Source organism: Stenella coeruleoalba (genome assembly GCF_951394435.1).
Source record: "Stenella coeruleoalba genome assembly, chromosome: 14".
In the NCBI taxonomy this organism is placed as follows: domain Eukaryota; kingdom Metazoa; phylum Chordata; class Mammalia; order Artiodactyla; family Delphinidae; genus Stenella; species Stenella coeruleoalba.
The window spans coordinates 49,387,703-49,401,497 of record NC_137160.1 but is presented as its reverse complement, the minus strand read 5'-3'; the positions used below and the strand labels follow the sequence as shown (position 1 = coordinate 49,401,497).

General features: G+C 40.2%; 1 protein-coding gene across 12 annotated transcripts in view; it reads right to left on the bottom strand.

Moving 5' to 3' along the window:
* The window catches only part of OSBPL1A (oxysterol binding protein like 1A), a 210,464-nt gene that overhangs the window by 149,328 nt on the left and 47,341 nt on the right, over window positions 1-13,795 (bottom strand). For all 12 annotated transcript variants that reach the window (XM_079942363.1, XM_079942362.1, XM_079942360.1 and 9 more), the window contains 4 exons: window positions 2,420-2,481; window positions 2,273-2,317; window positions 1,352-1,425; window positions 1,175-1,238 (listed from right to left, as the gene is read on the bottom strand). In XM_079942363.1, the coding sequence (XP_079798489.1) occupies window positions 1,175-1,238; window positions 1,352-1,425; window positions 2,273-2,317; window positions 2,420-2,481 (245 nt within the window). The remainder of the gene's footprint in view (window positions 1-1,174; window positions 1,239-1,351; window positions 1,426-2,272; window positions 2,318-2,419; window positions 2,482-13,795) is intronic.

The window sequence follows — 13,795 nt, the reverse complement described above, 5'->3', positions numbered from 1 at the left end:
GTTAAATAAATGAATCAAAAGCTGGAACAGAAGAGAATGGCCAGGACTGCACCAACAGAAGAAACGAGAAGATTAGACGGCTAAGACTAGAGAGCAGTTCCCTGGCCCTCTGGTCTCATGCGAAGGGAGGAAGGGGAGTGAGGACACTAAGGGACCGGCATGTGTAAGGAGGCCTGAGGGCAGGGGCAGGTGACTGAGCCTGTGATGGCCCAAGGGCGACGCTGCTGGTCCTCCGGGAGTTCACACGGAAAGGCAGGGGCTGTGGTCCAAAGAGCGGGTGCACTGCCGTGACATGTTGAAAACCCTAAAGAACTTGAAGCAGCAAGCAAAAAGTATGTCTAGGCTCCAGTTTAGGCTAATCTCAAAGGAGGAAAAATTCTTTCTCCTGGCTGGTAAAAGCAAAACAGCCAGAAGTGAACATGCAGAACCGAAAAATCCCAATTTTGATATAGGCTTTAAATTTTACCACCAGAAAAATGTCCATTTTCCAGATTTACCCATGTACAAATACACGCACACCTACACATATATATGTAGATACGTGTGTGCATACATTATGTGTGAATATATACACAGACATACGCATACACATACACATACAAAATGGTAAAAGTTCTGTATAAATGTTTTTGGAACATGCATCTCTTATTCCACAATACGTAGAGATTTTTTTTAACTTGATTATATTTTTTAAATGGAATTCCACAACTTTACTTGTTCTCAAATAAAAACATATACAGTCATCCCTCGGTATCTGTGGGGGAATTGGTTCCAGGACACCTGAAGGATACCAAAATCCATGGAAGCACGAAGTCCTTCTATAAAATGGCATAGTATTTGCATACAACCTATGCACATCCTCCTGCTTACTTTAAATCATCTCTAGATTATTTATAATACCTAACACAATGTAAATGCTATGTAAATAGTTGCTGGTGCACGGCAAATTCAAATTCTGCTTTTTGGAACTTTCTGGAATTCCTTTTCCTATATAGTTTTGATCCACAGTTGGTTGAATTAGCAGATGCAGAACTCGCAGATACGGAGGGCCAACTCAACTGCACAAGTGCTTTCTAACCCAAGATTTTACAAGGCAGCTTATACCAATGATTTAGGGAAATCACTTGCAGGACTGATTTCACAGTTTAAGCAAAAGATGCATGTGTCATCCTACCGTGCATACTGCTTGAGTTAGGTGTTTGCATCCCTGGCGATAAATATTATGGACTGCATCGGGCCTTCAAAATAAATATAAATTATCAAGGCAAAAGGAAAAGAGATTAGTGAAAACTTTTAATCATTCAAAATTTAGATGCTGAAATTCAACAAGTATTAGGATCATAATACTTACTGTTTCCTATACCATGAGAGGACTCCATGTTCTAACACTACCCAGAATAATCTCCAGCCAAAAAATCTTGAACTCTAAGGGAAAAACAACAAAGATTTTTCGAAGTTGATACATCTAGATTCAAATACTTGACTGATAAAAAGTAAGTAAGTTATGACAGTTCTATCTGAGCCTTTCAGCCGGACAGTACCACTGCACACTCAAAAATGAACAAACATGAACTGAGGAACTGGGTGCAGAAATGAAAACATACTACTACAGGGTGACAGGAGCAGAAGAAATGCCATATTGGTAAGATCAACGATGAACACAGTTTATAGTTCTGACAATACCGCGCAAGGATATTTATAGGAAAGATATCAGTTGTGAGCTTCAGAAACAGTTTCCTCAAAGGCCTGAGTTTCTAAATAAAGAGAATTATCCTAAATTCTATACAATATAAGCATACATGTACATAAGTATACAGAAGGAGCAGCTGCAAATGCAGAAGAAACTATATGCTCCAAAACAGTTAATTCTAGAAAATAACTGAACTCCAAAAAGCAAAGAAATTTTTAGAACCAGAAAGATTTTATATGTGTGCTCTGTGACAATTCAAATATTAAATTCCTCCTGAGTCCTCCATGGATCCATGTTCATAACAAAGATGATACTGTAACCCTATGCTTAAGTAAGAAAAAACAAATTCCTCCACTCTTCTCTGTACAAACTTGGTCACCTAAAAGTGTTAGACCAACAGTTAACTGCTACAATCACTGGATGCCTAATAAAGTCCAGCAGTATAAAAATAGTTTACATGATAAGATCGAATAATTATTAAATCACATATACTTCAGAAAAGAATGAAAAAGAGTTTTAACAAGAGAGCACCTGAGAATCTTTTTTTTCCAGTTTTATAATTAAAAAACCATCCCAACCTACCTTCCAGAGAGGGCCTTCGTATCGTTTCAATGCTTTGTAGATGACCTATCGGAAAAACATGTTTTCATTAAAAACGCATCTATGTATTTCAAGAATTCAAAATTTTTTTCTACATTATATAAATGTAATCCATTACCACATACATACCTTATTACCAAGAAGAACGTGTTTCATTTCAGCACCCTGGGCAAGATCAAGAGGTTTCTGATCTGTGCAAAATACAAGGAAAAAAGCCATCAAGAGCTTAATTCTACACTAAAATTGATGCTTGTATTGTAGCACATAATATTCTTTCATTATTCCATCAACTACACCCCAAATCACCGACCTGAAGCTGCCATCTCAATTCTTTACAGCATCCTTTTCAGTAACCATTAAGCCAGCAAATCAAACTAAACTTTGAACACTCTGTACAGGTTTTGTGATCTTTCAAGCTTTCTTGCCTTAAGTCACTGTATCAGTTTCCTATGGCTGTTGTAACAAATTACAACATACTTACTGGTTTAAAACAATACAAATTATTCTCTTACAGTTCGGGAGGTCAGAAATCTACAGTCAGTTTCACTGGGCTAATAATCAAGGTGTTGGCAGGGCTGCCTTCCTCTGGAGGCTCTTGACGAGAACCTGTTCCCTTGCCTTTTCCAGAGGTCCCCTACATCCCCTTGATTCGTGGTCCCTCCCTCCATCTTCAAAGTGCATCATTCCAACCTCTGCTTCCATGCTTACATTTTTCTCCCTCAATATTCTGATCCTCCTGCCTCCTCCCCCAAAAGGAAGGACCCTGGCGATTACACTGGGCCCACCTAGAGAATTCAAGATTATCTCGGTATCTCAAGATACTTAACTAATCACATCATTGGGGGAGTATTATTCAGCCGCCACAGCTGCTCTTCAACTACCTCACTGGAGAACAGGTAGCAGAGACAACTCACAGAGTAACGGTGTGATGGTCCACAATTGAGGACAAAAGGAAAAAGTGGTAACTGAGAATGAAACCAGCAAGGTATCATGGTAACTTTCTCAAGCCTACACGTGCAAGCACTCTACGTTTTTCCAAACAACAAAAATGCAATTTGTTTGTAAGTTATTTACCGAGTTCTGAAGTGAGCAGGACACTATATGAAGGATGCAAACTAAAAGAATAATCGTCTCATAACCTCAAAGAGCTTCTAATTACTAGAGAAACAAAATCTACACATAAAAATTTAAAACGAAAAACCCAGCCCTTTCATAACATATCAGACTGGCACTCTATTTAAGGTGGTAACATTCTATCAAATAACCTTTTTATAAATACCAAACACCTGGTACGTGTTGGACAATTTCTTGTAAAACTATCTCCTAATGAGAGTCTATTATGTGCCAATTAATATTTTAGGTACTGGGGATTCAGTAGTGAACATGACTGAAAAAATTAGGTGGGGGGAGGCGTAGAAAAAGGGAAAGACACAACTTAAAAAAAGGATACAGCAAATAAACCATGTTTGCCAACATTTTTAAGTGAATGTTCTGAGAGAATGACTGGAATACCACTTTAGATTGGAGACTGGGGGACTGATCGAGGAAAGCCTCTCTCTGAGGGAGGGATGTTTAAGCTGAAAGGAAGGATCCAGCCTTGTGAGAATACAGGGGAAGGGAACTGCAAGCAGAGGGAACAGCTGATGCAAAGGCCCTGAGGTAGCAACAATTAGGTAGGCAAGAGAGAAAGGCAAAGGAAGAAAGAAGGCACATCATACAAGGCCTCTGTGGGTCAGACCTTTGTGAACCAGTACAAGGAGTTTGGGTTTTATTCTAAATACGATGGAAAGCCACTGAAAGGTTTTAGGTTCAAGAGTAGCCTGATCTGACTTATGTTTCAAACTCCGTCAAAGTGTTAAAAGAACTTAATCAGAACATCTGGGGAAATGTGAACTTTGGCTGTTTGATGGTTTTGAGAAATTATAAAATTATTAATAGGATAATGCCATTGTGGCTATTTCTTCTTCTTCTTTTTTTTTTTTTTTTTTTTTGCGGTACGCGGGCCTCTCACCGTTGCAGCCTCTCGCGCAGCGGAGCACAGGCTCCGGACGCGCAGGCTCAGCGGCCATGGCTCATGGGCCCAGCCGCTCCACGGCATGTGGGATCCTCCCGGACTGGGGCATGAACCCGTGTCCCCTGCATCGGCAGGCGGACTCCCAACCACTGCGCCACCAGGGAAGCCCGTGGCTATTTCTTTAAATAGCTCTACTGAGAGAGAATTCACATACCATACAATTTACTCATGTAAAGTGTACAATTCAGTGGTTTTTAGAATATTCACAGAGTTGTGCAACTATCACATGGTTATGGTGTTTTTCTTAAAAGGAGACCTTATACAAATGTACTTAAATATTTACAGCCAAAATAAGATGACCTCGGGGGAATGGCCATTATTAACAATTCCTGAAAGAGGGTGAGGAGTACATCAATTATACTATTCTATTTAGTAAGCTTTGATAATTTTAATAATAAAAAGTAAAAAAAAAAAAAGATCACTGCAGCTACTGTATGGAAAAACCCTGTAATTGTGGGCAAGAGAAAAGAAGGGATACAAGTTACAAAGCAATAGCAAAGGTCCAGGTGAAAGATACTGGTGATATACAAAGAGCTCATGCAGCTCAATATCAAAAAACAAACAATCCAATCAAAAAAATGGGAAGACGACCTAAATAGACATTTCTCCAAAGAAGACATACAAATGGCCAAGAGGCACATGAATAGATGCTCAACATCACTAATTTCTAGAGAAATACAAATCAAAACTACAATGAGGTATTATCTCACACCAGTCAGAGTAGCCATCACCAAATAATTTACAAACAATAAATGCTGGAGAGGGTGTGGAGAAAAGGAAACGCTCCTACACTGTTGGTGGAAATGTAAATTGGTAGAGCCACTATGGAGAACAGTATGGAGGTTCCTTAAAAAACTAAAAAGAGGGCTTCCCTGGTGGCGCAGTGGTTGAGAGTCCGCCTGCCGATGCAGGGGACACGGGTTCGTGCCCCGGTCCGGGAAGATCCCACATGCCGTGGAGCGGCTGGGCCCGTGAGCCATGGCCGCTGAGCCTGCGTGTCCGGAGCCTGTGCTCCGCAACGGAAGAGGCCACAACAGTGAGAAGCCCGCGTACCGCAAAAAAAAAACAAAAAACAAAAAACTAAAAAGACTACCATAAATTGTTTTTTAAAAAAACTAAAAGAGCTACCATATGATCCAGCAATCCCACTCCTGGGCATATATCTGGAGAAAACCGTAATTCGAAAGGATACATGTACCACAATGTTCACTGCAGCACTATTTACAATAGCCAAGATGTGGAAGCAACCTAAATGTCCACCGACAGAGGAATGGGTAAAGAAGATGTGGTACGTATATACAATGAAATATTACTCAGCCATAAAAAAAAGAATGAAATAATGCCATTTGCAGTGACATGGATGGACCTAGAGATTGTCATCCTGAGTGAAGTAAGTCCAAGAAAGACAAATATCATATGATATTGCTTATATGTGGAATCTAAAAAAATAGTGCAGATGAACTTATTTACAAAACAGAAATAGAGTCACAGATGTAGAAAACAAACTTATGGTTACCAAGGGGGAAAGGGAGGGGGTGTATAAATTGGGAGATTGGGATTAACATACACACAGTCCTATATAAAATATAGAAAACTAATAAGGACCTACTGTATAGCACAGGGAACTCTACTCGATACTCTGTAATGACCTATATGGGGAAAGAATCTAAAAGAGTGGATATATGTACAACTGATTCACTTTGCTGTACACCTGAAACTAAAACATTGTAAATCAACTATACTCCAATAAAAATTAATTTAAAAAAACAGAAAGATACTGGTGGCTTGAACTAGAGAGTTAGCAGTAAAATGGAGACACTAGTAGGTATGGAGAAAGCTATGTGGCTTTGAGATTTACTTTAGAGGTAGATTTATCAGACTGCTGACAGGTAAAACTTGAACTCGTCATATACTACTCTTTCAGTGGGGAAAAAACTTTTTAAAATGTTAACTGAGCAACTGATAATCACTTGAGGTTTTCTAGCTAGCAAACAGGAGGATGTCTTATGAAAAGGTCTGCCAATTCGTTATTTCTACTCTATCTGCAGGGCACTTTCAGGCAGAAAGGAGAAAGACAATGTGATTTCTTTCACAGACTTCTGTCCTAACACCAAAAATAAATTCTGAACTCCTGCCAACTAGCTGAAGTCCTACACAGAGCCCTCTCTGCTGGATTCAATGCCCACAGTGCCTGGCACACAGTGAGAATTTAATAAAGTGCTTTTAGAACTGAATGAAATAGCCCCCTTATCGGGATAGGCCAACAAAACCACTTGTTTCAAAATCGCACTACATCTCTTATCAACCACAACAAAATAAAGTAAAAAAATGGGAAGGATCCTATATTTAAATTTTTGCCTGATACAGATTTGTCCCTTAATGGGAAAACGAAACATAAATGTCAACACTCCTCAAATAATTTACATAGAACACAATCTCAATTAGATGTTAACAGCATTTTTACTAAGAACCTAAGAAAATTATTTTAAATAATAATTATTTTAAATGCCATTTGGAAAAACAAATAGTCAAGGAAAATACTCAAAAAAGAACAGTAAGGGGAAACGTCATCAGCTATTAAAGCCTTACAAAAACAACCATTAAAAGTGCACCGCTTCTTTTTATGGCTGAGTAATATTCCATTGTATATATGTGCCACATCTTCTTTATCCATTCATCTGCTGATGGACACTTAGCTAGTGGGAAGCAGCCACATAGCACAGGGAGATCAGCTCGGTGCTTTGTGACCACCTAGAGGGGTGGGATAGGGAGGGTGGGAGGGAGGGAGACACAAGAGGGAAGAGATGGAACATAGGTATATGTATAACTGATTCACATTGTTATAAAGCAGAAACTAACACACCATTGTAAAGCAATTATACTCCAATGAAGATGTTAAAAAAAAAAAAGTGCACCGCGGGTGAAGGGACAGCTGAGGCAATAAAAGAGCACAGAAAACACACAAAAAAAGTAAATTCTTCAAGAGTATGAGAAAGGCATAACAAAACAAAGGAAAAGGAAAGGCTGCTTGATAAAGGGTGCAAGGATAAGTGATTAGCAATTTGAGAGCCTCCTGGCCTTTCCTGCTCAAAACCCTCGACACCGACCAACAGGGCTGGGCCTCTGGCTGCCTTATGACGTTACCTGTGTCCCTGAGGAGCCCGCTCTAGGCAACCCAGCAGCTTCCTTCTTCAAATATGCCAAGTGCCCTCCTACCCCAGAGCCTTTACACTTGCTTGCCCTCTGCTTTCACTGCTCTTCTGCCAGAATCCTTCACCACAGCTCACTCCCTTCCTCATGTGGCTCTTTGCTCACAGTCTCTTCAGAGAGGCCTTCCCTTCCCTTCCCCCCTTTCCAAAACAAAAGCCTCCCTCCCCACTGAATCGCCCTCTATCCCCTTTAGCCCATTTTATTTTTCCTCACCTCACTGTCCAACACTGTATGTGTATTTATGCTTTGTCTATCTCCTCCCACCAGAACACAAGTATGGGGACAGTCGGATTTTGTTCGCTGTTGGGTTGCCCGTACCTGCGACAGCTCCTGGCACACAGCAGAGGCTCAGTATTTGCTGAATGAATGTGATACAGATACACCAGGAGAAAACAGAATCGAGTATTTACCAAAGCTCTACCTAAGCTTAGAAGTGTTAGAAGAAATCAAAGAAGAGGATCAAGAAGTTTGACTAAAAATTTAAAACAGGGCTTCCCTGGTGGCGCAGTAGTTAAGAATCCACCTGCCAATGCAGGAGACATGGGTTCGATCCCTGGTCCGGGAAGATCCCACATGCCATAGAGCAACTAGGCCTGGGCGCCACAACTACTGAGCCCACGAGCCACAACTATTGAAGCTCGTGCACCTAGAGCCCGTGCTCTGCAACAAGAGAAGCCACTGCAATGAGAAGCCCGTGCACCACAACGAAGAGCAGCTCCCGCTTGCCACAACTAGAGAAAGCCCATGCGCAGCAAGAAGACCCAATGCAGCCAAAATTAAATAAATAAATTTATATAAAAAAATTTAAAACATCCTTGTTTAAGAAGAGTAGGGGGCTTCCCTGGTGGCGCAGTGGTTGAGAATCCGCCCGCCAGTGCAGGGGACACGGGTTCGAGCCCTGGTCCGGGAAGATCCCACATGTGGCGGAGCAACTAAGCCCGTGCGCCACAATTACAGAGCTTGCGCTCTAGAGCCCACGAGCCACAACGAAGAGCAGCCCCCACTCACCGCAACTAGAGAAAACCCTGCGTGCAGCAGCTAAGACCCAATGCAGCCAAAAATAAATAAATAAATTTATAAAAAAAAAAAAAAAAAAGAAGAAGAGTAGGAAAATTCAGTCATAAAAAATATAGGAATTATTGTCCTTATCACTGAAGGTTTGTGGGTGTGGAGTGGATTATATTACATCCACATGAAATACTATGCAGAAGGTGAGCCATGAAGACTATGCTTCCTGTAACGACATGGAAAACTGTTGCCGTTTAATAAAGAGCAGGATTTTAATATGTCAACTCTATTTACAAGCCATAAACTAAAAGGAATGGTAGATACTTTCTTAGGTGCTTGTCGGCCCATACTCCACCATTCTCTGAGCATCCTCTGCCCTTTTCACACCCCCCCCGGGGGAAGGCCCTAGCAGCCATGTTTGTACTGCACACGGATCTTTATTGAGACATGCAGGATCTTTCATTGTGATGCATGGGCTTCTCTCTAGTTGTGGCATGCAGGTTTTCTCTTCTCTAGTTGTGGTGCACAGGCTCCAGGGTGCGTGAGCTCTGTAGCTGTGGCACGTGGGTTCCAGGGCACATGGGCTCTGTAGTTTGCAGCACACGGGCTCTCTAGTTGAGGCGCATGAGCTCAGTAGTTGTGGCACGTGGGCTTAGTTGCCCCGCGGCACGTGGGATCTTAGTTCCCTGACCGGAGATCAAACCCGAGTCCCCTCCATTGTAAGGTGGATTCTTTACCGCTGGACCACCAGGGAAGTCCCTGCTCACACTCTTGAGTTGGTATCTATTATTTAAAACTTAAAAAAAATCTAGTCCACAACAGAACAACAACTAAAACAACTAAAAACTAAATCTTTGGATGTTTGGGTATAGGTGATTGTACTTTTTTGGTGCCTTCATTTTCCTCACTTTGGCCATAAAAAATTAAAAAAAAGCATTTGTTTTGCAATTTTAAAAAATGCTCTAAAATAGGTATGAAAATAGATTCAAAGGGTATATAATATGCCAAAGTACCAGAGATTGTATTGGAGTAATTTATGCTTTTTTCTGTATTTTTAAAACTTCCTAAAATGCAGATACTATTACTCTTATGATTTAAAAAATTACACTTTTTCAGAAAGCACCATCTTGACTTTTATCAAGAACACTGTAACATCTTCAACAGGAGTGCTGAAACTTCCAGATATCTGTACCCACCTTCCATTACTTTTAGAAGTTTACCCCTCAATGTTAAATCATTCTGTAAACTGCTACTAACTTTCAAAGGTAATCATGATTCTTTTTTACTATTTTAAACACAGCTGAAATAAACATCATAGTACATATTCCTTGCATTTATGTAAATGCTTATTTTTCATGTAAAGGAATTTTAATTTAGGTTTTATACCTCCATGTAGAGCCTTCAGTCATGTGTTTTTTGCCATCTGTGTATCTTTGAAGAAGCGCCTGAACCTTTTTAGAATTGGGTTGTCTTCCTATTAGAGTTATAAGGGTTCTGTATATATCCTAGATACAGGTGCACTCTTGTACATGTTTTGCCAATATTTCCTCCCATAAAATAGCTTGCATTTTCATAACAGTGCTTATTGAAGAGAAAAACTTCCTAATTTTGACAATCCAGTTTATCAATATTTTATCACTCATCCTTTGTGTCATATTTAAGAAATCTTTGCAAAACCCAAGGTAACTAAGATGTTCTCCTGTATTTTCTTCTAGAGTTTTATGGTTTTAACTCTTATGTTCATTTCTATGACCCATCTAGATCTAATTTTTACACACGTTCCTTGTTTTGAATATAGCAATCCAACTTTTTCAGTGTCATCTGTTGACAATTTTATCCTTTCCTCACTGATTGCCTTTGACACCTTTGACAAAAACCAATTGTGTGTAAATATATTTATATATTTCTGCACTCTCTCCTGTTCCATAGACCTATATATCTATCCTTACCACAGTGACTAGGCTAAGGAATACCTAGATAGTAAATAATAGTAACATTTCTGGGTGTGTCTGTGAGGGTGTTTCTGGGTGAGACTAGCATTTGAATCAGTAGACTGAGTAAAGATCTGACCTCACCCATGTGGGTAGCATCATCCAATCCACTGAGGGCCTGAATAGAACAAAAAGGCAGAGAAAGGACAAATTCCCTCTCTTCTTGAAGTGGGAAATCCATCTATTTCTGCCCTGGAATATTGGATCTCCTGGTACTCTGGCTTCTTGCCGCCCCCCCCCCCCCCCACAGGGCTCAGGCCTTTGGATTCAGTCTGAATTATACCATCGGATATAATTATTCTTTCTCTCTCTCTCTCTCTCTCCCTCTCTCCCTCTCTCTCTGTCTCTCTCTCTCTATATATATAACTGCTTCTGTTTCTCTACAGAACCCTGACTGTAACTACAAGGTAGCCTAAATCCTCCGATTTTGTTCTTTTCCAAAGTTGTTTTGGGTATACTAGGTCTTTTCCATTTCCAAATAAAATTTGTAATCAATTTGTCATTTTCTACAAAAAGGCCTGCTGGAACTTTGACTGGGATTGCACTGAATTGCTAGATCTACTTGGAGAAAACTGACAACAATGTCAAGTCTCCTGATCCCTGAAAATAGTACCCTTCCCCATATATTCTTAAATTTCTCTCACCAATGTTCAATGTGCACAAGTCTTACACATCTTGTATCAAGTTTATTCCCAAGTATTTCATGAAATTTTAATGCCATTATAAATAATATGCTTTTTCATTTTCTACTTCTGACTAGTATACAGAAATATAATTTATTTTTGTATGTTGAGCTAGCTCACTAATTAGTTCTACACCAGGTTGTTGTAAATTTCTTAGAATTTTTTTACCTGGATGATCAGAAGAATAAGAATTCTTTTTCAGTCTGAATGTCTTCCATTTCTTTTTCTTGCTTTGTTGTACTGGCTAGGTCTTCCAATACAATGTTAACAGGTGTGGAGAAAGGGAGGTAAATCAGGTCCTGTAATTCTATTATGGCCAAAAGCAGAAGCCTCTCCTGATGTCTGAAGTTTGTATTGCACATATAGGTCTTTAAACTACCTGGAATTTAGTATCCACTATGAAATGGGTATCTAAAATTACCTGTTACTATATGGACAGCTAATTACTAGATTCTTTCCTCATCCACCTATCACGCCACTTTTGTCACCTACTAAGTTCCCATGTTTTAATTTCTAAACTGTTCACCTACCCTGAACCAATACCAATTCAAGATCTTGCTAAGTGATTTTATACATTCCATGACTTTAAATAATTCTACAGTATATACTAATGATTCCCAAATTTGTATCTCCACCCAGACCTCTCCCCTAAACTCAAACTTCTACTTCCAACTCTATCATTTAGATTGTATAGTACAGTATTTCAAATTCTTAATGTCTTAAAAACCAAGCCCCTAATTCTCAGCAACTGCTAACCTGCCCCTCCTGCAGTCTTCTCCTTCTCATGAATTGGAAATTCCATTCTTTCAGGTCCTCAGTTCAAACACTGGAAAGTCATCCTTGACTCCTTTCTTTCATACCTCACATCCAAGCCATCAGAAAATCCTAACCACTCTACCTTCAAAATATGTAAAACAAAAAATCCAACCACTTACTACCACTTTTATTGCCACTATCCTGATCCAAGCCAATATTACCTCTCACCCTGATTATCCCAACAGCCTCTCAACAGCTATCCTCCCTGCCCACCTAGGGTCTAGTCTCCTCACGGCAACCAGAGGGATCATTTTTCATAACATAGGTCAGATCGCATCACTGCTCCATTCTAAACCCTCCTGCATCTTCCCATGTCTCAGAGTAAAAGCCAAAATTCTTACAATAACCTGAAAGGCCTTTCATGATCCAGTTCCCATTGCCTCTCTAACGCCCCCTCCTCTGACCACTCTCCTTCTCTCACTCTGCTCTGGACATCCTGGCCTCCTTGCTTTTCCTGACACATCACGCACACTCTCACCTGTTTCCTCTGCCTAGAACCAAGCCCGTCTCCCAGATATTGACACGGCTTGCCCCCTCACTTCAAGTTTTAATTGCCATCCTAACAGAGAAGCTTCTCCTGCCACCCCATACAAAGAAGGAGCCCTCTATACATGCAACACACTCTGGATCCCATTTCCCTGCCTTTTCCCCCCTCAGAGCACTTAGCACATCTGACATATTAAATACCTGCTTTTCTATTTGCATTTTATTGGCCTTATCTTATTAGGATGCAGGTTCCATGAAAGCAGGAACTTGCCTCGTTTTTTTTTTTCTTCACTGTTCTAGGTCCCTAGTCCCTGGCATAGTATCTGGCACATAAGCACTCAAATATTTGTTGAAGAAACGAATACTTTACCTACCAGAGGTTCATAATTGGTCCTTTTATCCAGCAAGGGCAAGCCCTCACGGCTTCTCTCCCCCTTTAAAATTCTCTGCCATCGACTTTTCTGTATAAATTTAGAATCAGCTAGTCAAGTTCTATGAAAACCTTTTGAGGATTCTGGCTGCGACTGCTTTGAATTATAAATTAATTTGAGGAGAACTGTTAGCTTTTCAATGTTGAGGTCCTTCTCCACCAAAAACATGGAGGGTTCTCCATTTTTTAGGTCTTCTTTTACATCCTTCAGCTGTGTTTATAATTGCCTCCATTAAAAAACCTGAAGCTCGTTTCTCAAATATATTCCTACTTTTTTTGCTATCCCCCAAAACATTACCTTTTTAAAAATTACATTTCTAAGTGTCACAATGAAGTCAAGCTCTTTTTCTACTGCCTTGGTCCTCCTTAACTTCAAACATACTTAAATTCCCCGTGCCTAAAAAATCTTCCACTTGGCCATGGAGCTATCCTCTGTTCTTACATATTGCAAAGAAGCAGGTAAGTAATGCTGCCTCAGCCTCCTCATTTCCTACTCAGTCATTACCCCTAACCTAGCCTTCACTCAACTACCCAGTGAAAACTGCTCTTTCAGAAAGGACCACTGGGCACTGTGTCACTGAATTCCACAGCCTTTCCTCAGTGTTTATCTTCTTCAGTCTAGGATGCTCGCAACACTAATAACATCCTACCCCTTTAGCTCTGCATTTACTCTCTTCCTTTGGCTTCCATGGAACTGGCATTTCCCTCATGTCTCCTGAGTGCTTCCCCTTCTGCATCCTCCAATTTCTCTTCTAACTTATTCCTGGAAGAACCTATGTCTACCTCAGGGATACAGGAAAAGCCTCT